Source organism: Mandrillus leucophaeus, unplaced genomic scaffold (genome assembly GCF_000951045.1).
Source record: "Mandrillus leucophaeus isolate KB7577 unplaced genomic scaffold, Mleu.le_1.0 Scaffold587, whole genome shotgun sequence".
Classification (NCBI taxonomy): Eukaryota; Metazoa; Chordata; class Mammalia; order Primates; family Cercopithecidae; genus Mandrillus; species Mandrillus leucophaeus.
Genome location: NW_012106330.1, coordinates 704,553 through 730,160, shown reverse-complemented (window position 1 = coordinate 730,160; position 25,608 = coordinate 704,553). Strand labels below are relative to the sequence as shown.

At 35.6% G+C, this 25,608-nt stretch overlaps 1 protein-coding gene across 4 annotated transcripts; it reads left to right on the top strand.

Annotated features, from left to right (window-relative positions):
• The first annotated feature begins 3,153 nt into the window (after window positions 1-3,153).
• On the top strand, window positions 3,154-25,258 carry MBIP (MAP3K12 binding inhibitory protein 1). Of its 4 annotated transcripts, none has more exons than XM_011999179.1 (9): window positions 3,154-3,373; window positions 7,019-7,138; window positions 8,921-9,145; window positions 9,225-9,321; window positions 11,835-11,900; window positions 12,134-12,286; window positions 15,691-15,788; window positions 23,001-23,039; window positions 24,632-25,258. In XM_011999179.1, the coding sequence occupies exons 1-9, from the start codon at window positions 3,245-3,247 to the stop codon at window positions 24,734-24,736; spliced, it is 1,032 nt and encodes a 343-aa protein (XP_011854569.1). In that variant the 5' UTR covers window positions 3,154-3,244; the 3' UTR covers window positions 24,737-25,258. The 4 variants fall into 4 exon arrangements, with proteins under 4 accessions (XP_011854569.1, XP_011854568.1, XP_011854570.1 ...); XM_011999178.1 differs by having other exon boundaries at window positions 24,629-25,258; XM_011999180.1 differs by having other exon boundaries at window positions 15,691-15,792; window positions 24,629-25,258.
• Window positions 25,259-25,608: the final 350 nt, after the last annotated feature.

Sequence of the window (25,608 nt, the reverse complement as noted above, 5' to 3'; positions counted from 1 at the left end):
ACTATGCTAAGCCTTACGTACACCAACATATAAATGCTTATAGTTCAATAGGGAGACAGATATAGTCAAATAAATTCAAGTATCACTGTGATAACTACAATAATAGAAGTATATACAAGTTGTAGGAGTAGTTTAGCAGAGGAGAAAATAAGCTCTTTATGAGGAGGGATTTCCCAAAGATTTTCTAACTGGAGTTTGAAAATGGAAAAGGAGTTTCTCAAGCAGACAACAGGCACAGGGTAAAAATCAAAGCATGGAGGCAAGAAATAGTAAAGTGCTGAAGACATAAAAGCAGTTTCAGCAGAAGAGTTAAGCACCAGATGGTTTGTGGCAGAAAACGAGGCTGGAAATTTAGGCAAAGGCCAGATCATAAGAGCCTTAATGTCGCTCTAAAGAACTTGGACTCATGCAGCAGGTGATGGGGAGACAGGGATGACAAATACCATTTATTTTTACTCTTCTGCATTGAAATAAAATCTGTATTATTATATATGCAACAAACATCAGTTGAGTCCTTATAATACCTCAGGTATTTTGCTGGGAACTGGGTTATTTAATAGAGCTGTGCCATAAAAGCTCATTATAAAAGACATTTTTGTTGATAAGGTAAATAGCCTAGATTTCATTTATAGTCTCTATCCTCCCAATTGATTCTTGGCATAAGCCTGCAGGACAGTATTTCTAACTCTGTTGCTAACGCCAACACCAACACTTTGAATCATTTCTGCCAGGCAGCAGATTTTTCAGCAACCCACTTTATAAACTGTAATTAGTTTTCCATAAAGAGAAAATTATTCCCTTTATTCCCTTTCTAAATTTCATAGTTTGTATTATACTTTTGTTATACATACATACACACATACAATATCTACACATTTCTATTTTGAGTTAGCCCAGAGGAATCCAAATCTTTCAGGCTACAAACTCTTCTATTTAAAATAGAATTTTCTATTATAAAACAAGAAAAAGAGGAAAATTTCCAAAATGAAGGTAATAGGCATCAAGAAGGAATAAGAAAGGTCCTTAGAAAGAAGAAAGAATGCACAAAAGAGTTAACAAATTCTAAGTATTACTGGTTGAGTATCCATCCCTTATCTGAACTACTTGGGACCAGAAGTGTCTCAGATTTCAGACCTTTTTTAGATTTTGGAATATTTGCATACACATAATAAGCTATCTTGGGGATGGGACTCAAATCTAAACACAAAATTCATTTATGTTTCATGTATACTTTACACACACAACTTGAAGGTAATTTTATATAATGTTTTAAATAATTCTGTGCATGAAACAAAGTTTTGACTACATTTTGACTATGACCTGTTATATCAGATCATGTGTGAAATTTTCCACTTGAGGTATTGGTGCTCAAAAAGTTTCAAATTTTGGATCATTTTGGATTTTGAATTTTCAGATTAGGAATGCTCAACCTGTACCTAAGTAAAGAATACTAAGATACAAGTGCAGGTCTGGATATCAAATCACAGAATTACATGGAGAAGCAATACACAAATCAAATGGTCATCAGTTAATTATATATTAGAGGCTCAAAAGAACAAGTAAAACTTGAAAATTCAAAATCAGTGATGGCAAAGAATGAGCAGCACCTTGTTAAAGACAACATTTTTTTTAATGTACAAAGCATATTCCCAAATGTGTTGCATATCAGTGTTCTCCGTATTTGAAAAAATATGAAACACCTCAATGCAAACAAGTGATCTGAAACTGATTGCTAATTTGGTACAGAACAAAAACTTACAGTTACCCCATTACAATTATTCTCTATTAACAAGAGAACCAGAAGCAAACAAAACATGCTAACATGGCAAAGAATCATGAATTTAGGCTAGATATGGGGATGAGTGGCTTGAATCAGAAGGTTGCTCAATTTGAGATTGGACATTGCGAAGTATCTTTCCGGCTGTAGACATAGGCTGGAATATCAGTTGTATATCTTGCTGCCAACAAGGGAACAGAAAAGATTTTCCAAGATTCTGTCAAGCCTGGTGATCCCATTTGTCTTTAGAAATGAAAGCCTAATTAAGAGACTCCCTAGGGACAGGTCAAAGGAGTTCTTTTATCTCCATCGTCCTTATCCTAGTTCCTCGATGCGTTAGTCCTTCCCTTTAATGTAGTCTACCCTAAAACTAAAGAATACGCATTGTGCAAGTTTCCACCTTTGCTTTCTCTACTGTAAATGCATTAGACTATTAACAGAATGAAGAGTTTTAAATCCCACCTTCCTTATCTCTAAGCTGATGTTTATTTCTTAAAGTGTTTTTGAATAAAATTTAACACTAAAAATTCTTGTAATACTTTTTAAAATTGGGTAACAGTTTTTAAAAATATTGGAGTCTGACTAAAAGATTACAAAACCCCCCACGAACATCTTTATAATAAAGCTATTAAGATAAATAATACTTTGTAAAATTTCAATTCGGTTTTATGTCCTCCTAATTTCAAAGATTGTGGTTGCATATTATTTATCCAGGTTAAATTCCTGTTGGATTATATTGACAGTGTTTCATTTCTTTGAAACAATTTTAGGGTTAAGAGTCTCTACAGTTATAACGGAGAATATCAACTGTAGTCCCAGTTACTCAGGAGGTTGAGGCAGGAGAACCGCTTGAAACTGGGAGGCGGAGGTTGCAGTGAGCTGAGATGGCGCAACTGCACTCCAGTCTGGGCGACAGAGTGAGACTCTGCCTCCAAAACAACTTAAAACTTGAAGAGATGAAAATGTTCTATCCAATCATGACAATTCCGTGTGAGTTTTCCAGTGTTTAGAAACACGTGTGGTCACCACTCCATCCCTGACCAGCAAGCTTCCTCCAGACCCACTCCACACCGCTATGTTAAAATGTCAACTTTTAATTTGGGGACTCAAACTACAAAATTTAACTATGTCTCCTCTTACCAAGATTCACAGTGAACATCTGGGAGTCAAGGTAGGCTTCATAACGCTAAACAGACCACAACGCTAACGACCACCTCAAATATAGCCTTCCAGCCTAGCTTTGGTCTGCAATTACCCACTTCAGAGCCTCGGCGTGATGTCACAGTTGCAACTGATTGGTGTAACGTGCTTGTCAGTCACATAGAGAGGGTGGGGCCTCAAAGCCTGATCTAAACGAGACGCCTTGTCGTACGTCATCGCCAAGCGACTAAAGCTGGAAGGGAGGGAGCGGGGTTGTGAGCAAACGGTGGTGGTGGTGGTGGTGGTGGTGCGGCCTGAGAAGGCATCATGGCTGCTGCCACGGAGCTTAGTCGCCCGAACAGCGGTGACAGGAGCCTCGAGCGAAGATGTAGCCCCAACCTCTCCCGAGAGGTGCTCTACGAAATCTTTCGCTCCCTACAAACCCTGGTTGGACAGGTGAGAGGTGGCCGGAGGGACTGGGAATATGGAAGCCATCCGGCCCATCCCTCCATTCTTTTCCTCTAGCAGGGGCCGGGGGCAGCTAGGCCTGCTGAGGTGTGGGATGCGGTCCCTGAAGCCGAGGTCGGGGAGGAGCGCGGGCCCAGCCGCCTCGCTCGGAGTGAGGAGGACGGCGGTACCCGTTGCCGAGTAGTTTACCTTGCAGCTGTCCTCCCCAAGAGTGGGTGAGGTTGGTCTAAGTGAAAACCCGGCTCCGAAAGAGGCAGGCCTGGGGAGAATGAATGTGGAAAAGCTTCACTGCGAGTTTAGGAGGCGCTCAGGGTCCTTTTTCCTCCAACTTACTCTTTATGGGAATTGGTTGGTCAGTAGGCCTGAGATTTATAGAAAAGCGCGCGCTTATTAGCTTTTTCTTGGCCGGGGGGAAGGAGTAATTTGTTCCTATGAGTTACTTGGTTTTGTTTATTTCTTTTTTCCTTCGGGCTGTTTTGGGCATCTATAACCCTTTCAAATGGGGAGGAAAGTAAAAGGAATTCGTTTAAAATACTTCTAGCGTAAAGTTGGATGAGTTATCCATCGTTGATGCTGTTTGCATTAGAACTGTCGTTAACTAGTTTAACTGGCTGATAAATCGCTTTTGCAGAAATGTCATAGTAAAATTGGTTTTGAATTTAGTGGGCTTCTTCGATCAAGTCACTGTTTCGTTTCACGGTGTAAAATTCAAAGCAAGTTTTAAATGAGAAACAATTTAAAAGTACGCTTGTTTACCTGCCTTTTAAAAGGAAATATTTTCTATCTTACATAGACCATTTTCTAGCCGTAAAAGTTTGTTTTGAGGGTGGCACTAGCGCATGTGGACACGGCAGGCATTTGTGTCTAAGATAATGGTAAATTCTTACGAAAATAGAACATTTGTCTGATTTGTGAAAATTATTTTTAAAGCCTTGAGTAGATGGAGAATCAGCTTTTTAAAAAGTTACTATTTAAAAAAATCGTAGTGTGTTGTGTCTTACAAAGAACATTACTGTAAGTTAAACGGTTTTATGTAATAACGCAATTATTAATGGAGTCTGCTTAAAGATACAACTTTTAAATTCAGTTGTTTGCCAAGTGCTTACCGAAATCGTTTTTTAAAGGCTTGGGGTGTTTTGTTATATATTCCAGTCTTAAGACCCAAGACCTTTTAAATGGTTTAAAGTTAGAGAACTTTTTATGGCGACGTTGGAACTTAAGTTTGTTTATTTTCTAATGTCAAGGTGAAAAAAGTTTATGCTCACCTATTAACAGAAGATGGAATATTTTTAAAAAATACTGAGCAATGATTTAAACGTTTCTTTTGAAACATTTTGCATACTGAATTTTTCAAACTCATTAGAAAATTTTAAACATTCAAGTACTCTACAAGTAAAGAAGCAATTACAATTTTTTTGTGTCACCTGTCAAAAATGTTGACAGTAAATATTTGGTTACTTTACCATGACACAGTGAAGGGACCTCCTATACAAGTGTCAAAAATATGATTGTTTCATCAGTTAAATGCAAACTGTTTTCATAATACTCTATATTTTGAGAAGTATTAAGAGTGAAAGCCAGAGTTCCACACTTACAAAATTGCCCCCAGAGAAATCAGTATTTTCTTTTGCAACCACTTTAAAAGATTTCTAGAAGGTATGTTGTAACATGCCTAACTTCATCCTGTGACATCCCTAAGTATCACTGTATTATTAGAGCTCAGTAGGAAACATAAAACTGAATGTTAAAAAGAATTTTTTACTTAAGATCACAAAATTTACTAATTTTAACCTTTTTGCTTGCCTCTGGATGGTCCATCTTACCAAGCTAAACACTTATTTATTTTTAGCTTGGATTTTTGTATTAATTTAATAAAGTGTTTACTGAAAATATTTATTTAAATAGTCTATATTAATAGCAGACTAATAGAGATTTTCGAGTGAATGGTTTACTCTTCCAAGTTCTGTAGGGCAAAATGCATAGAATTCATATTACTAATAATGAATTTGTTGAATGAATAGTTAGATGTATTAGAATAGTTTTAAAATTAATTTGTGACATTATTATGTGATTTTCTTAAAAGACCAGTTATTCTTAATTGCACTTGAAGCTTATGTAATTCTGCTGAATTGAAGTGACACTATGAACGAAACATTAAGACTTATTTTTCTGTAAGTTATTTTCTCTAGAAAATGTGATACTTTGCTTTGGTTGAGGATTTGCCTGCTTTATCCCCAAGCTGTATTCTTAAGTTTTCTATGATCAACTGTAGATCTCTTTGAAGACTATGAAAGTACAATAATAGGTTACTTCCGTACATAATACAGGTTGCTAACAAAATCTTTATAGGAATTAAAGTAATATAAATTAATGCATTCACTTTAACGTAAAATCTTAACATATTCTAATCTTTGCCAGTGCAGCCTACATGAAATTTCATGTATCTTTATGCTTGTCTAATACGGACTTCTAAATGCTTCTGTTCTCATCTTCAAAAGGAGTACATTTCTGTCAAAGTATTCAATATATTATCTTTTTATTGGTAACCTTACATCTTTCTGATCTTTGTACAGTGATTCATCTTTTTTATTATAATTATGACTCATAAAATCTGTATTTGAACTCATGTAACACCTTTATTTTGTAGAAAAGATGACTCATTTTGAATAAATTATGTTAACTTGATTCCACTGTGAAGTGTATTCTTATACTATGCTATAAACACATGTCCCTAGAAAAGTTTGTGATGGTTCACTTTTATTTACTCAAAAGACTGCAGATGGGCGCTCTCATTGTAAACTTTTCACTCATTTTGATGATAATCTTACATTCAGGTTGTTGGTAGTTTTCTGGGTATGATTTTATTCTATTAGATCACCAACTGATACAAATTTCCATATAATGAGCACTCATATCTTAGCATTTAGCAAAAGATCTGGACGTTTATCCAGTCTGGCAACTTATTTCACTATAGTGGAGAAGTCTTTGTTTTTCAGCTTCAGACTTCCGTAGCTAAATAATAGTTTTTCATTTGAAATAAACATGTTGCCATTTATCCCTACACTTAATATGTATGAATAATCTTGACTTTTAAATTAATTTAAAAATTGGTTAAAAGTTAAAAAACTAAAAATGTAATTTGGAGGACATCAGAATAATGATATATTTCTGATATGTATTTGTGTACATACTTAAAGAGAAAGATGCATGTTAAAACTTTCACAAAACAGTTGTACTTCCTCTATTTAAGGCTCTGAGCTAGAAGTAGTAGGATTCTGAATAGGGCAGGCCTATATTGGACTCCATCCAAAGGTTTGTAGATATTGAAGTATCAAAAGAGCCTTCATCTTTTCATCTTTCATGAATGGTTTTTACCTCTAAAATGGTCGCATTACACAGACCCAAGAATAGAATTTGAATGACATGTCATGTTGTTTTTGTTTTTTATGAAAATCTGTAGCTTTCTTGGCCTCTTAAAATGGTAACTGTGTAGAGCATTTCAGTGTATTATTAAAAACTTGATAACTTAGAGCAAAATAGACCCGTTACTCTAGAAATCTTATTTTTGTGACAATTCATATGTACAGCTTAATTGTGTAATTTTTGTGATGTTGCTGGTTTGCCCCTTTGAAGCTTAACCTCAGAGATGATGTGGTGAAAATTACAATCGATTGGAACAAGCTCCAGAGCCTCTCAGCATTCCAGCCTGCATTGCTCTTTAGTGCACTTGAACAACACATTTTATATTTACAGGTAAATTTCTTGCTAAAATGATAACCCGATATTGAAAATAGACATTAATTATGGTTAAATTAGTTGAGTATTTGACAGTTCTAAACACTATATTAATAGTGTTGCTAACAAAAGGTTATTTACATCCAGATTTAATCTAAATCTGTTAATTTCAGTAGTGATCAGGACAGTTAAGGAAATATAGCCCAAAAGACCAATGTGGGTATGAGAGTGAATGAATGCAATTCTATTCAATTCTAGACCTGCACTGAAAATTCAATACAGTTCCATCTATGGTGGGTTATAATTAAGCAATAAGACACGGCAGGTGTGTGTCATGCTATGATAATGATTCCATGCCTTGGGTGAGTTTGGAGGCTCATGGAGTGCTTTCAGTGGTTCAAGAAGGGGCATTATCCCAGCATGACACATCCTGGAGTGTCTATTGCAATTAAACAGTTTCAGCATAGTTTTTAAAAAGAAAGTAATTTCTGTGACATTAATGTCTCATCTTTGTAAGTAGCCAGTCACTATTTTATCATTTCTTTTCCTTAACAGTTTGAAATAATTCATTCTTTATATTAGAAGTTAATATTGAATCTGTATTTATAATAATGTTGTTATATTTTTAAATATTTCATGTTAATAACTGAACAGTATTATGACCTTGCTGGTTTCTAATTGAACATCTTTGCAATTATAATTGATGTAAGTTTGCAGTTTATCTCTAATCAAAGTGTAAAATGTGAAGTGTCAAAAAGACAAGTGGAAGAACTGTTTGGATTGGTCAGTTTACTGTGATTAAGGTGTTACAAGGTTTCAAAAGAGTAGTATAGCAAACAATGGAAGCAAAACTGTGGGTATGAAAAAAATAATTGGAACATTATCAGTGTTAGTGTGTTTTGACTAATGGAATAGGCATTAATTTTCAGCCCTCCATTCATTGACTTTGTGGGAAATTTTAACTGTTCCATGTTAAAAGTAATAGTTAACCCTGTTTTAAAGGGCAGAGCAGTGAGCTGTAGAACTCAAATGAGGCCTAATTTTGGGGAGCGGGAGAGGGGAACAGTAAATGGGTAATATAGTTTATAGTCTACAACAGGGGTTTTCCCCTGTAGTATAGCGATAGGCCTCTGCCTGTTTTCAGCTATAGATCTTTTTTTTTTTTTTTTTGTTCATTTTCTTTTTTAAAATTTAATTTTATGACCCAAGAAGAGATCTTGCCATGTCAGGAAATGTCTGAGTGTTCACTCAACCTAACACCTATATATTTCATGTCTATCTTCCTCATTCACATTGGCCAACTGCAGTTTCAAGTGGAGAATCTCCAGTGATATAGTGATAATGCAGGGCTTTGCTGAGTGAGAGCACTGGCTCTCGTGTTAAGGAGGAAAAATACTAAGCCTTAGTGTTCTGAGGAGGCATTTGAATGACATGTTAATTAAGTGGCATTGGTGCCAGAGGCTGAAGGCTTTGATTTGGCACAAAATAAAAGATGAGTGACAGAATGATTCTCTCAAAGAAAATTTTAAATTTCCTTAGGTTTTCTTTTCTTTTTTCTTTTCTTTTTTCCTCTCTCCTTTTTTAAAACTAATTTATAGCAAATGATAATGGTTACAATAGCAGAGAATAGTAAATACTTACATGTGGTCAGATCTATGTGTCTTGGTATACCAACTTTTTATATTTATTAACTGATATTAAGTATTTCATTTACTTAGCAGAAATTTATGTAAATATATTAAATGTGTAATTAATTTTGGTCAGTTTGAACCTCAGCAGATGGAATTGTGTTGTTCTCAGCCTTTTTTAGCAAAACTTCAGTCTCCAATTAAAGAGGAGAATACAACTGCTGTTGAAGAGATAGGAAAAACAGAAATGGGGAACAAAAATGAAGCAAATGACAAATTTTCCATTGGTGACCTACAAGAGGAAGAAAAACACAAAGAAAGTGATTTAGGAGATGTGAAAAAGACACAGATCCATTTTGATCCAGAAGTAGTTCAGATAAAGGCTGGAAAAGCAGAAGTAAGTTTTTTTGGCGGGGGTAAGAGGGTATTATTTTTAAAAATCTTATGTTTACACTGTTAAAACTTGTTGTTTGTAGATTGACAGACGAATATCTGCATTTATTGAAAGAAAGCAAGCTGAAATCAATGAAAACAACGTCAGGGAATTTTGCAATGTTATTGATTGTAATCAAGGTAACTACCTAGAAATTAATTTTCATAGGGTTTTAAGCACAATTTTTATAGTTGCTCTAATCTTTTATTTATTTTTTAAATGAATAGCTTTAAGAACACAATTCAAGTTATATCACGGGTTTAGTTAGTAACTAAGATAGTAGAGTTTCCTTCTGCTTAATAATAGACTATATTGCAAACTGGTTTTCATTTTGGTTACACAGAGTAAATGCTAACATTAAAAGTGTTTATCACTGGCGAAGATTATTTTAAAGTTCCTTTAGGAAATGAATATGAGGTATGAGTGACAAGGTTGATCAATCCCACTAGTAAAAGGAACTGAGCTCTATGAATTTCAAACCTATACATGTACTGTGAAATCATGATGTTAATACATAAGTGAACTTAAAGTTAATATTCCTCCAGAGGGAGCAGTTTTCTCACTACTCCTGAGCTGTTTGAAATGTCCTATGTCACAATACAACCAATTTATCATGAAGACTATGGTGTCTTGCTTTTTTCCTTTCTGCCATAGTGCATACGTTTGCTGTTTTTCATCAGATTCTCCTTTACCTCTCTACTTGATGCTATAGTACATTTACAAATCTGCAGTTATGCTGCAGAATACAAAATATTGCAAAGCAGTGCCATAGATCATACTCAGTCACCATAGTAATAATCAGAACAACTAGTTCTTAGGAAAAATTATGGAGAAGAATTCATAATTGGGATGAACATGTTTCTTGTTGCCTCTAATATCTCATGACTAATTATTATGAACATAGAATTGTCACATGAACCTGAAACTGACTCATATCACATTGGTACACTGATTCTCTTAATAATGAAATAATATAGGCTGGTATTGGGTCCTGAATTTAGCTGTGTGCTACTATTAACATTACACATGTGCATCTCTAAATTTGGTATATTTTCCTATTAGCTTTTCAGAACAGGTGCAACAGTGGCAAAATCTCAGGTACTACAACCAGCTATAAGCGACTATGAGAAAGGGTTTGTTGCGAGAGCAAGCACATGTGTCACTAATGTTATTCCTCTGTTCTCCCTGCTAACTCTATTATTATAAACCACCAGGGGATAGAAATTGACAAGAATTGAAATGCTCAGCAGGATTCCTTGGCCCATTCAATTCCTTGCTGGCTCAAAACAGTGCTAGAAAGAATTGCTGTGGAGAGTGACTAGCACTCATATACTCACACCATGCTGAATTTCTCACTGATGGGTCAGTTAATCTATATGTTTGGAATATAGTTCAGGAATGGATGATAGCTTCTTTTTTTAACCCTTAGCCCCATGAAATGGTAGGAAGAGAATGGAGAAAGGATGGCCTTTTAAGCATATTTTGAGGTGCCTCCAGCCTCCAAAAAAAAAAAAAAAGAGGAAAGATGACTGTTTAGTCTCTGGATATAAAAGCTAAGTGGATTTGGAATTTTATGCATACTATTTGATTTATCAACAGAACTACTAAGGAATGTTCAACTGAAAAAATATAAATGTATTTTAATATGTTAGTGTGTTCCTTTTTATTAAAAGGAATTTTAATAGTACAAATCTAACTATAAGCAGTGGAATTTTTAAAAATCAAATTTCATGATGGTGGAAGGAATTTTTTTTTTTAAGAATCTCATTTACCAGCCATTTTTTACAAAATATTCAAGGGAATTTTACAGGAGACTTACTGCCAATGTGTGGCTTTTAAACATTGTTTCAAACACAAGTATATATTATTACTATGTAGTATCATATGTTAATATATAACAATTATGTTAATATATTAGTTGTATTATATGTTAACATCTTTCCAATTTTCCCCCTTTGTAATTTATGCATTGATATCTAATTTGAAAGAAACTATACTTTTCAGCTTGGAAAAAAATAGGAACAAATTTTCACAACAGACCTTTCCTAAAATTAAACTTTTTTGAAAGTGGTAGGATGAGAAGAAGTAGATGACTTTTGTGATGATGGATTTCTAAAATGAGCACTGGAAATCTAGGTAGAGTGGAAATGTGTGTTTACTTGAGGTTTTGAGGTCATCTTTATGTGGAGTTCTGAAATAAAAATGTGTTAAATACATAATTCTTTTTGTTGGGTGTTCACTAATTTGGCATTAAAATAAAACATGCTGAATTAAAAGAATTCTAGTAAAAATGATGAGTTCTAGTTCTACGATGAAGTAGAATTTAAATACTCTACAGTAGATTATTTTCTCCAGAGGCCCGAATAGTGACATTGGTTTTCAAAATTGTATCAATTTGTGCCACTTAATGTTGATGGCTTTTCTGTATATAAATCTGAATATTAGGTAAGAATATTAGATATTATGATAAATTTTGACAGGTAAAGAAGGTCACTAAACTCTATCCTGTGTGTGATGGTAATTTATTGTTACTATTATTTATTAAAATTATTATGAGTAAAATGTTAATATGAATGATTGGAAGTTTATTAAAATCTCATACATTTGAAGGGAAGAATATATTTAAACTTATATTTATCTAAATTCTCCTTAGAAAATAGTTGTGCAAGAACTGATGCGATTTTTACTCCTTACCCCGGATTTAAAAGTCACGTAAAAGGTAAGTAACCACCACATGACATCTGAGTCACTGACAGAAGTCTAGATTATTAGCAAAATGGAATAGAAATAACTTTCCCATCTAAATTTTATTTTAAAACAAAAACATCTTGCCGTCCTTCATACTTGTGGTTAGATGGTCTTTATGAAAAAAATACAAAGTGCTGTTAGGGAATAAGAATTTCTGATTTTTGAAATATAAATGTATATAGGCTCAAAAGTTTGTTAATTTAGTTTCTAGAGTTGTGAATACATACGGACCACAGACTAGACCTGAAGGAATTCCAGGGTCAGGTCATAAACCTAACAGCATGCTTCGAGATTGTGGTAATCAGGCTGTAGAAGAACGACTGCAAAATATTGAGGCCCACTTGCGGTTACAGACAGGTAAGCAGAGTGCTAAGTGGACCTCATAATGAACGTTTGCAAATGGTTAAAAAATTGCAGTTCATTTAGTCACCAAATTTTCCTTTAGCTCCTAACATTGTTTGAACGATAAGTGCCAGTCATTCAGAAAGTGTTATGTATATGTCAGTTCACTTAAAAGGTCATAGTACCCTTTTGAGGTGTTGGTGCTGTTATAATTGTACAGATAAATAAATTGAAGTTTAAAGAGCCCAAGCAACACGCCTCAGATAGTAAGTGACAACTCTTTAAGAAAAAAAAAAAAGGAAAAGAGATAGTCCAGTCTTGCCTAGGCTGGACTTGAACTCCTAGGCTCAAGTGATGCTCCTGCCTCAGCGTCCTGTGTCAGTGGGACTACAATCATGTGCCACTGCACCCTGCTCAAACCTAAATCTTCACTGGGTGCAGAGCCTGAGTCTCCCTCTCCATTTAGTCACCATGTCTGTTGATTCTGTTTTCTGAATAAATATCTCTCAAATCTGCCCACTTCTGTCTTATCTCTACTGCTGCTACTAGAGTTGAAGCTGCTGTGATCTCTTGCTTGGACTGATGGAAGGATATTTACTGGATTCTTTGCCACTAGACTTCCTCTAGATCATTCTCTATGCTGTGGCCAGATTGCTTTTTCTAAAACTCAAATTTGATCTTGTTTCTTCCCAGCTAAAAATTTGGAGATTGGGATTGGAGGGGGTTGTAATTTTAAATAGTATTGTCCACATCTGTAGTTCCAGCTACACCTCTGGGCTTCCCATCTCCCACTCATTTTGCTGCTTTCGGATCTTTATACTCATGCCCTTCTGTCCATGCTTTTTCTTCCTAATCCTAGACCAGTGTACATTCACCTTTTGTATAATCTTATATAGCACTTGGTATTCCCTGCTGCCCTTTAAAGCAGTTATCATGGTTCTGTTTAATGTCTGTCTTCTGCTAGATAGTCCGTGAGAGTGCAACTATGCCTGTCATATTCATCACTTTGTACCTGTTACAGTGCCTGGCACAAAACAAGTGCTCAAATGTTTATTGAATGAACAGTTGCTCATTTTACCTTTGTGGATATATGTAGGAGGGATAGAAAGTTAGTGTTTCACTCTCTCAGGGTAGGTCAAGGGATGATGGCATCTTTGTGAAGTGACACTTGAGGCCTTGAAGGATTACTAGGAATTTTCCCAGAGCAAAGCATTCCCAAAAGAGGGAACAGCAGAAGCAAAGCATTCCAAAAAGAGGAAACAGCATTTGCAAAAAAGGACAAAAACACAAAATATGGTTCAGGAGATATCTGAATCCAGTATAGCTGGAGTATACTAGCTATCTGAAGCTATACTAACCAGATGAAGGTAGAAGAAGAAAACAGAATGAGTAAATCTTTGAGAGTAATAAGACATTGGCATTAAGAATTAATCTTCTCCCTCAGAAGTGGATGGGTTTAAAATGCCACTGTATAAAAGGATTGACTGGTTAAGTCTCAATAATATGAAATAGTTAATTTTTTGGAAAAACATCTGTTGAATGCTTACTATGCTCCAAGCACTATTTTAGGCACAAGGGATACTGAGATGATATAATCATAGTCCCCAGCTTCAAGGACTTTATAATCTGATGAGAGAAAGATTAATAGTGAAGTAGAGTTTTAAAGGAGTAATGAAAGGCTGGGTGTAGTGGTATGTGCCTATAATCCCAGCTCCTTGGGAGGCTGAAGTGGGAACAGAGCTTGAGTCCAGGAGTTTGAGACCAGCCTGGACAATATAGTGAGAGTCCGTCCCAAAAAACTCAGGAGCACTGAAGAATGCAGGGGGGCACAAGGAGCCTTTATGCGAATGAAGAGGTTTAGGCAGTGCCTGCGTCACCCAGTGAAGCTTGAACTGGCTCTTGACAGATACAGAAGTAAGGCAGAGGACATTGTAGGTAAAGGGAGCAGCAAGAGCAAAGTCAAATGAACAAGTTACTTTATTCAAGAACAAGAACAACCCGGGTCCTAAGATTTTTTTAAATCCTCAAAAAAACTTTCTAGAATTTTTATACATAACAAGTTGACAATTTTGATATAAAAATGTACCTGTATTCTTTAATTGCATAATGATTGGCTAATCATGTAATTATTCAGTCAGTAAATATTAAGCACCAGCTCTTTGCCAGGCATTGTAGTCTTACAAACTAATGCTTCCTCGGTTTGTGCAGTGCACAAGCTGCACAGCCCTACCTAATGAACAAAACAGATAAAACTGTCCTCTTGGAGCTTACATTAGAATGGGGAAACAAACAATACGGAAATAAAATATACTGAATGTTGGGTGGTAGTAATGGAATGGAGAAAATTAAGGTAAGGAGGATAAGGGAGTGCTGGGTAGGGGAGTCATAGTACTGGTGTTTTTAACAGGATAGTGAGAGAAGGCATTACTGATAAGGTAACTTTTGAGCCAAGACTTGAAATTGACTTGGGATTATGGAGGTGGAGGGAACTAGCTAAAGCTTACAGAGTGCTTGACCTCGCTGAATAACAGAAAAAAGTAATCAAGTGGCTGGAACCATGTGGACATAGGGAGAATGTCCAAATTGTGTATGGCCTTGTAGGCCATTGTGAGGGCTTTGGTATTTAATCTGAGTGAAATGATCAGATATTGGAAGGCATTTAATCTGAGTGAAATGATCAGGTATTGGAAGCAGAGAAATGACGTGATCTAACTTACATTTTTAGAGGATCACTGGCTCCTGTGTTGAGAATACACTCTATGGAAGCATGGCAGAAACAGGGAGACCAGTTTGGGGGTAGCGATAATCCAGGGAGAGGTGGAAGTGGTCTGGACCAAAACGGCCACAGTGTGGAGGGAGTGAGAAGTAGAAGGATTCTTGATATAATCATAAATTTAAAATTTGAGTGGCCATAATTTACTGTTCCCCTCCTCAGAAAGTTTGTTAGTTTAAAATTATGATAAAGCCCCTTTTTTACATTCTTTTAGGTCAAAGGAAAAAATATGGCATGTAGGAAGAAGTATTAATTGAAGAAACTAATGTGACATATTGCAACCACTGCATTGAATTATCATCATTTGTCACTATGCATTTTTGTCCTCCCATGTTATCAAAGCATATCAGAAATATGAATTGTTCTATATGAAAGCTATTCACAATATCTTGTAAAATGAATTTAACAAACTCCTAGAATATAGGAAGCATAAATGGGGTTTGGAGAGAGGAAGTGTAGTACAATATGTCCAATAGTGTATAATATGAAAATATGACCTAAGGACTTCATTCTGTTTTACTTTTGTTTTTTATTAAGTATTTTCCATTCCTTTGCATAAGTGTCTTTGCATGGTATTTTAAGAATAAAAATTGTAAGAAGAAAGAATTATTCAACAGTATCTCAGCATTTTTTTTAATGTATTTAGGTGGTCCAGTGCCAAGAGACATTTATCAGAGAATTAAAAAGCTTGAGGATAAAATCCTTGAATTGGAAGGCATCTCTCCTGAATATTTTCAGTCTGTAGTGAGTATAAGTGTCTTTTAAAAATAAATTAAAATGTTATTCTGGATTCGTTGTGGTTTTACAGGTTTACTGTGGTTTTACTCATTGATCTATAAGCAAAACTATTTTAATAATTCAAAGATGAATAAACATAGTCCTGTGTAGGGGATATATCTAGTTCCTTAAAAACTCTGGTTCTGAATATTTTTAAAATTTAGAATTTTTAAAAAGGGATACTTCTATAATATATTACCCACATTCTCAAACTTAGGCCATTTTCATGGCATAGTAAGTCAAACTGGGTGGTGGTTGGGCCTTTTACTCTGAACTTGCTACCTTGTAAAACAGAGGCTTCCTCTGGAACCTTGCTCTGTCAGTGATCCCTCTGCCTCTTTAATCTCTCTTCCCCAACAGGCTCCTTCCCTCAGCTCACATGCAGTTAATACTAAACAAACGCACACCTCAAGCTGCCATTCTTACTCTTTACCTTAACCACCAGACTTTCTATGTTTTTGTAATTCCTTAACTCTAGCATTCATTCATTCTTACCCCTTTTTCCAAGAACATTAAGAAACAGTGTTGTGCTAGTAAGTTAGTATCTTTGGCACATCAGCTTTTTTCAGAAAAATGATCCTGAGCTCATTGTGTTTTCCTCAGTCTTCTGAGGTGATCATATATAATACCTGCCTTCTTTAAGTTTTTTTTTAAAGCAGTACCATATTGGAACTAAAATAATATCAAAGTGAGATTATACCAAAACTCCTATTTCTGAAAAATTATGTGAGATAGCCCATTTTAGCATGGATCATGCAAGTTAGTGGTGAAAATATATTTAAAATTTATTTTAGGTATGACAGCAATCTTCCAAAGTTATAGATGGAGTATTAGATGAGTTACAGAAAAGAAGTATTTCCAGAGGAAGAAGGCAGGTCACGTAACAAAAGGGAGCAGCAAGTCTTAAATGACAAAATTTCAGAGAAGAGTTTTAGTGATTTATTGCTCTCAAATGTAAAATGAGGTTTATAAAAATACTAAGGGCTGAAGCAAAGATCAAATGAGATAATGCCAATCAAACACTTAGCATACTGCTTACCACATGGTAAAAACCTCATTGGCATTTATTTAGTTTCAGAACTATGAAGTAGCTGTATAAACCTGGAAAAGTCACTCTATTCCTCTGGCCTTCAAGGTGTCTAATTTTAGAAAATGTGTTGGTTGTACTACATAATTACAAAGGTCTTTTCACTTTTAGAATTATTCTTTGAATGTCTTCCTAGGAAACTTCATAAAGATTTTTAATGACTTTTCCTACAGTAGTCTACCATAAGTTTTTCCCATTCTAGTAACCTAGGAAAGTTATTTTTCTAGTTCAATTTCATACCTTGTTAATATAATTCTTACTAACAATAGAACTGATCTTTCAATAGAGTATGGTAGTATCAGATGCCTCCAATGAGAACTTACTGCAGTATCATTCATCTCTTTTCTCTGATTCTGATTTATAAAAATTTAACATAGGCCAGGAACAGTGGCTCATGCCTGTAATCCCAGCACTTTGGGAAGCCAAGGCAGGCGGATCACCAGAGGTCGGGAGTTCAAGACCAGCCAGACCAACATGGAGAAACCCCATCTCTACTGAAAATACAAAAAAAAAATAAAAATAAAAATAAGCCAGGCGTGGTGGCACATGGCTGTAATCCCAGCTACTCGGGAGGCTGAGGCAGGAGGATCACTTGAACCCAGGAGGCTGAGGTTGTGGTGAGCCAAGATTGCGCTATTGCACTCTAGCCTGGGCAACAAAAGCAAAACTCTGTCTCAAAAAAAAAAAAAAAAAAAAAATTAATAGATTTGTTTAACAAAAGAACAAGCCTTCCACATCATAATCTTTTTGTTTTGTTTTGATCTGTTACACATAGGATAGAGTGGGTAAAGAGGTAAAGTAGCCAGATTGTTAGGACCTTAAGTGCTGTGCTCAGAAGGTTAAAATCTATTTTCCAGGCAGGGAGCAGGGGGAATCTACTGAAAGTATTTGAGCAGAGAAGTAATTTGTGAACATGATATTTCGAAAGATTTATCTAATACAGTTGTGGGAGACAAAAGAGAGAAACTAAGGACAAGGAGATAGTGTTATGCTAGCTTAGATGTGAAGTTAGATCCTAAAATAGGGACGTGAGTGAGAATGGAAAATATTAATGCAGGTTGGAAAAAAATGGACAAATATTGATGATTGGATGTGGAAATAGAGAACAAGGATAGAGTCCAGTTTCTGGTTGGAAAAATGATACCATTGATAGAAATAAGAAAATCTAGAGAGAGAGATACTTTTGGGGGAAATGTGAATTTGAAGGCAGAGGAGGTTATGAAGGTAAAAATATCAGGTAAGCTTTTTGAGATATAGCACTTACACTTGGGACAATTGGGAGAGTCTGTGTAGTGGTGAGAGTCCATCGATGGATAGGAACACTGAGATTGTCTGAGGCCTGAAGTCTGAAGCTTGGTGACTGCCTAATTTCAGGGGCAAGAAGCATTTGTAAATGTAAACAGAGAATTGGCATATATGTATTAAGCATTCAGAAAAGGATGGATGGTGGCAACCTGTGATAAAACAGGTGCTTTTTAAAAGTGTTTCCAAATATGTTAAAAAAATCTATATATCTTTTAGAAGAACTGCTTCTGGATTAGTGTTGCAAGTGACATATCAAATTAGTAGTGAGCTACAAGGAAGAACAAAACACTGGAAAGGTTTAAATATTCAGACTCATTCTCTCCTTTAGGCCTGTGAACATACATGACACAAGCCCTATGGGAAAGAAGATTTCATACTCACCCTTCTATAATAGGATGAATGAGCCATCTTTAGGAACCTCACTTGGAATACAGCTAGCTCTAAGAGTGTCCTTGCAAACAGGAGGAGTTGAGCACATACCTTACAGAGGACATAGTACATTATTCATCACCCTCACCATCATGCTGGGAGTACATATATGGTAACTGCATAATTTTACATATTTATCCCTCAGAAGTATACAGAAGAAACTACATATGTAGCACAGCCCTATAGCTTCTAAAGATAGAAAAGTTGAGCCCATTAAATTTATCAAGGATTGAACTTTTGTTGGAACTCCTGAAATCTGAAAAGATTTTCGTTGAAATGTGTTTATTCAGATACACATGTAGATGAATTCTAAACATGGGGAGCTTCTTACAGTTGGATAGAGATTGATTATCGTGGGTAACATTGAAGGCTGGCATAGAAAAACAAATATTTGTCGGGAAAAAAGATGTCATTTATATTTGTTTTATAAAACGTAATCAGATTATATAAAGTTCTCATTTTATGAGCCAGACATAAAACTCCAAAATATGTTATAATGCGTATAGAACAGGATTTATGGCAAAAGTTAATAATACTTGTTGGACATTTTGATGTAAGAATTCTAAAGGTCTTTATTCTTCGCATTAGCCATGGAAAGCTTTAAATGTAATGTTTTCAGAAGTTTAAGGGCATGGCCTTAACAGTTCATTTAAAATATATGATCTTTCAGTATTTCCAAAGACTTACTGATTTTAAAGTATGATACTTGAAAACAGTAAGTACCAACATGCTTTTATAAGTGTTTTGTTCATTTTATAGCATTTATTACTTATATGTTTATACATGTTTTTCACTTTATATTTTGAAACTCTCAAGGGCAGGAACTGTGTCTTGTTCATCTTTGAGACACAGAATGTAGTAGATATCAAGTAGATGTGCAAATGAATGGATAGGACTTGGCTGATAGCTCATTACTGGACTTTGAAGGTGTGTTAACTTTGTTCAAAGCACTGACTCGGTGTAGTTCTTAGTCTGTAACAGTAACTCCTGGTTCTTAAGGAAGCATCAGGGGAGAGGAATGCTGAAAACCAGGTCAACATCATGTACACAGGCCATGTGCGTGTGAACATGTGCTGGGTCTGAAGCATGAGTGAACAACTGGATTCAGCTAGAAAATTAGATTGTAAACATATTTCAGGGGGCCTTGAAGGTCATACTAACCAGTTTGCACTTCTAGTATCATTGGAGCACAATTAAGTTTTAGAGAAAGAGAAACCTGTAATTTAGGTCCCTGTCTGGTGGCATTATAAAGTCTGAGTTGGAGAGAAATTGGAGTCAAGGAAACTAGTTTAGGAAACATGTCATTATCCAAACCAGAGAGAAATGAAGGTCTGAATCAGGGCTCTGGGACTAGAAGGGAAGAAAAACATTTTAGATACTGCACGTGTAGAATCAGTTGCCTTTTACAACTGAAAGAAAGAAAGTAGCCAGTCATGGAAGAGGCCTCCTTACCCTTGAGGTTCCTTAGAGCACTGGTTCCCTGGATTTGCGTGTGTGTGTGTATGACAGTCATGCTCTGCATAAGGATGTTTCAGTCAACAGTCAACTGCATATATTACAGTGGTCTCATAAAATTATAGTGTGGTATATTTACTGTATCTTTTCTATGTTGAGATGTGTTTAGATACACAAATACCGTTGTGTTATAGTTGCCTACAGTATTCAGTACACAAACATGCTGTACAGGTTTGTATGCTAGGAGCAATAGACTATACCATATAGCCTAGGTGTGTACCATCTAGGTTTCTATAAGTATACTCTATGACGTTCAAACAATGACAAAATTGACACATTTCTCAATATATCCCCATCATTAAGCGATGCATGACTAGGAACATACTAAGGTAAAATAATGGGTGAGGAGAGACAATTTTGCATTACCTTTCTCCAGCTCTTTCTTTAGTGTGCTGTGCTCTCAAGTATTTTCTCTCAGGTACCAACACCTGTTAAAATGTCCACCTTTTATTTATACTTCTATACAGATGGGGTTATGTCCCAATAAACTCATCAAGAACTAAAAATATTATCAAGTCTAAAATGCATTCAATACCTCTAACCTACCAAACATCATAGCTTAGCATAGCCTACCTTAAACATGTTCAGAATGTGTACCCCGACCTACAGTTGAGGAAAGTCACTTGGCAGCACAGTACACTGTAGAGTATCGGGTGTTTACCCTCATAACCACATGGCCGACTGGGAGCTTCGCTCACTGCCACTGCCCAGCATCACAAGAGAGCATCGTATCACATGTCACTAGCCCAGAAAAAGATGAAAATTCAGCATCTGAAGTACAGTTTCTACTGAATGTGTGTCACTTTCACAGCATTGTAAATTTGAAAAGCCTTATCTAGCCATCGTAAGTCAGGAACTGTACTGAGATTTCCTTACACCTAAAACAAATAGTAAAGTTAATCTGGTGTATCCATAGTAGATATGGTATTTCTAAGTGGTGTTCTTATCAAAATATTCTGCTCAGGCGTAAAACAAGCCCAAAAGGCCACATTTTACTGTTTTTAAGTCATTGAACCACTGATGACCTTACTTTCCTCATTTTGATATTTCTTGCTTTGGTTCTATGATACAGTAGTAATCTGACTGTTTAATAGCATAGAAACTATCGATATATTATAGGTTAAACGACTAGGAGAATAAGGGGAATTTTTTTTGTTTTATTTTGTTTTGTTTTGTTTTAGATGGAGCTTCGCTCTGTCACCCAGGCTGGAGTACAGTGGTGCGATCTCGGCTCACTGCAACCTCCACCTCCCGGGTTCACACCATTCTCCTGCCTCAGCCTCCCAGGTAGCTGGGACTACAGGCATCTGCCACCATGCCTCGCTAATTTTTTGTGTTTTTAGTAGAGACAGGGTTTCACCATGTTAGTCAGGATGGCCTTGATCTCCTGACCTTGTGATCCACCCACCTCGGCCTCCCAAAGTGCTGGGATTACAGGCATGAGCCACCGCGCCTGGCCAAGGGGAATTATATTTGCATTAAGTGTATACAAAGCCACCTCTTAGGAAGTCAGGAGACTGATCAATTGCCAAATTAAACATTGATTCCTTATTTGCCCATAGGCCCTACCACAGGTATGCAGCTTGGTTTGGCAAAGGAAGGAGCATAATTATCTGAACTCTATTATTTCATAATTACTAATTCTAATACTTAATGATTTCCAACTTATTGTAACTTGATAAGAAGCATACCTAGATGTTCTTTGAATCAACTTTTGACACAAAGGAAAATGTGAGTTTTAATGCTATCTTCAAAATCTCAATAGTCAGAAATGCTCATGAGAACATTTTGTCTCTGAGATCAGTTTGTCAAATATACTAATTTACTAATTTGCCATTTAAAAGCTAGTGCTTGTGTGAAACTAAGAAAAAGTCTAGGAAGAATTCATTAGACCAAGATTTAAAAGGCTCATTAGTGGATCAATGAGAATGTTGTCAGCTTCAACTGTAAGAAATTTGAACTCAAAACTGGCTTAAACATTATGTAAACTATAAAATAGGAACTCCATGGTAGCACAAGCTTCAGATTTAATTGATTCAGTGACTAAATCATAATTGTAAGAAAATAGGTTTCTTTCCCCTCTTAACTCTGCTTGGTGTTACCTTCTTTCCCAGGCAGATGGCAAGATGGCTACAGCACTTTCAGGTGTCTTACCCAGATACGGCAGTATCCTGAGAAACTGCCTTCTTTGAGGGCTTTCTCTCAAAAGACGTGAGGAAGCTTTTTCCAGAAGTTCTCCTCTTAATCTCCAGCAGTCTTCTCCTTTACTCATTGGCCAGAACTGGACCCATGCCCATTTCAGTCACTGATAAGACCAGGAAGCCATTGGCTTGGGCCAGACAGAGAAGCAGTGGATAGGTAGCTCCTTGCATAAACAACCACAGTGTCCATTATAGTCAGTCCAGAGTGTGTGTGTGTGTTTTCACCTCTTGGCCTCATATACCAGATTACATTTTTCCTTTGTCTGTTGTCACTTCGCTTTTTCAACACCCTGGGATGGAAAGGTTATGAAAAAAAAACTAAGAAAATCCCCAGAGCACCTCTTTCCACAATCACCCAGGCTCATTAGAAGCTGGTAATTGATGGGAAAATATGTATTGCCAAAGATAAGCATGTTGCTGCAGTATTACTATTATATATTGTTAATGTCATCCTCTTTAGAGGGTAACTTGCAGAATATAAGGTGGATGTTGGTTACAGACAATAATTGGTATTGGTAAATTGGTTGGCTTTCTTTCTGTCAGAGTTCCCAAGGCTGTACATAATTTGTACGGTATTTTATAAAGAAAAAAATAATGCTTAGGTTTTTTTAAACGTTGATTACTTTTTTTTTTTAAATCTAGAGCTTTTCTGGAAAAAGAAGAAAAGTTCAACCACCTCAAGTAAGTTACTGCATTTTCATTTTGGTTTCTGAAATAGTTTGATTAGTTTTATACCTTTCTTATTAATAAAAGTTTCTACTATGGTTGCTTTTAGGTCATACCCTGGTACAATTTACGACTGAAGAAAAGGGCAGTATAAACTAATAAACTTGAATAGAAAAATTCTTTTAAGGGCATGGAATGACTCAGATAGGTTAAATAAATAAAACCTTTGTCCTGCTTTTAGTAGTACAAGGATGTGTCATTCATCAAGTGCTTAAAAATAGTAAGTGCTCAAGTAATTTCAGTCTCCCCCCCATCCCTTCCTTTTGTGAACACTTCTGATTAGCAGCACCTACATCAAAAAGGGTGTTTGGCAGAGTTTGACTTCAGCTGGCCCTGTCTAAAGTGCTACTTTACTAATTAGTTGAACCTTAAATAGTAAGGCTTTGCTAGACTTTAATAGTGGTAATGTGAATTTAAAGTTGGAGAAGACTTTCTAATTTTTAGGAGTAGCATTTTTTTTCTTACAAAATTCCGAGTAAATTTTTTGATAGCAATTATTTTTTCCAGAAGTAAATTATTGTAGTTGATCCCTCAAGAGAGAATTTCTAGATATTTTAAGCAGTTATTTTTAAAGTTAACTTTTTTTACTATTGATTATGAGAATAATCAGGTTTTTAAAAGTTACTCTCTTATGTAGTAAACTGTAACACTTTGTTGCTGCTTTAAAAATACAATTCACATAACATAAAATTCATAATTTTAAAGTGGCTATTAGTATGTTCACTATGTTGTGCAACCATCACCACTAAGTCTAGAACATTTCCATCACCACCCCAACCCTGTACCTATTAGCACTCAGTCCCAATTTCCCTTTCTCTTTACCCCCTAATAGTCACCACATAATACTTGTGTCTAAATTAGAAATATTAATGTAAGTGAGGGTGTTCACATAGATAGACTTGAACAAATCCAATTTTTATTGGAAAGCAAAAGGAGTGTTTTCTTCACTGTTTTCCACTTCAGGTTAACTTTAGTAATCAACATAGAAAGTTTTCTATTAAAAGGGATAGCTGATATCTCAAATGATTTTTTTTTTCTCCTGGTAGTAGTATAATTAGCATTTTTCTTCTTTTTTCCAACTTTTACTTAAGCTCAAGGGGTTTTCAGGTTTGTTACATGGGTAAATTGCATGTCACAGAGGTTTGGTGTACAGATAATTTTGTCACCCAGGTAATCAGCATAATACCCGATAGGCAATATTTCAGTCCTCTCCCTCCTCCCATCTTCAAATAGGCTCCAGTGTCTAATAATCAGGCTTTTTTTTTTTTTTGTAAACTTACTCTTTCAAAGTATAAAAGGTTCAGGAGAGCTTAATCATTGGAAAAGAGAAAAAGAAATAGTTAAGCCTTGTTATTTTATGCCTTTAAATTTATGATATAGTCAACATATATAGTTGCGCAGTTTTAAGATTATTCTCATGAGGGAAAAAAACCCATTTGATCATGCTTTTGAATATTTTAAATATTTATAGTTCATTTGGCACTTTATCTGCATTAAGATACTTCAGAATCTTATTCAGCAATTTGTGTCGTTATTGTTTACAGCAGAACTATTCACTGGCTGAACTTGATGAGAAAATTAGTGCCCTCAAACAAGCCCTCCTCAGAAAATCAAGAGAAGCAGAATCCATGGCAACCCACCACCTTCCATGAAAAACTCCTCTCCATCCTTGTCATTTTACTTTTTTGTATACATATGTGTAACTTACACTGTTATTAATTCAACGGATATATATTTATCAATGTAGACTTCTCTGTGAAGTCAAGGTTTATTTTCACGAGTCCAGCTTGCAGCAAGTAATCTTCAGATATTCCAGTAAGTTTTGAAGTAATGAATGTGTTGAAAATAGCATTGTTGGAATTTATTCCCTTCTGTTTTAAAGGAGGTATTTTGGAAATTGAAAAACTTAATTTAAAAGTGCTGGTACATCTTTTTTCTTTTGTGGACCACAGAAAGGAAAATTTATTTTGATATTGATACTTTAAAAGGACTTTATATTTGTAACATTGGTGTTAACCAGTTTATTAGTTTAAATCAGTACTTTGCATATAATAGGCATTCAACAAAAATTTATTGACTGAAATGAATTGTAAATGGATGTATGAACTTGTTTTTCTTAATTTCTAAGATGTCAGTATTCATGTAAATAAACAATAGATCCAGCTTTATCCCTTTATTGACTGTGTGACTTTGAACAACTTACTTAATCTGTCTTTGTCCTCATTTCCCAGTCTGTGAAATGGGAATGACAGTAATAGAAACTACCTTATTGTTATGAAGAAGAGGTGAGATCATGTATGTTTGAAACTGTCTGTCCCAAGGGAATTGCTCAGTAAATGTTAGCTAATATTATAAAACCAGGTCTGGTTTTGGACAGCAATCAGGATGTTACAAAGAAATTATAGTACCTCTCTTTTGAGAGCCTCACCTTTACAATACCCCAGTTATTAGGCAGTACATACATTATTGTGTCCAGAATTGGTGGGTTCTTGGTCTCACTGACTTCAAGAACGAAGCCGCAGAC

Excerpts from the sequence above, each read along its gene's own strand:
- MBIP (XM_011999178.1), top strand. The coding sequence starts at position 3,245 with ATGGCTGCTGCCACGGAGCTTAGTCGCCCGAACAGCGGTGACAGGAGC. Across the intron at positions 11,901-12,133 it reads ATTTAAAAGTCACGTAAAAG|TTTCTAGAGTTGTGAATACA; the intron begins GTAAGTAACCAC and ends TTGTTAATTTAG. Across the intron at positions 12,287-15,690 it reads CCACTTGCGGTTACAGACAG|GTGGTCCAGTGCCAAGAGAC; the intron begins GTAAGCAGAGTG and ends TAATGTATTTAG.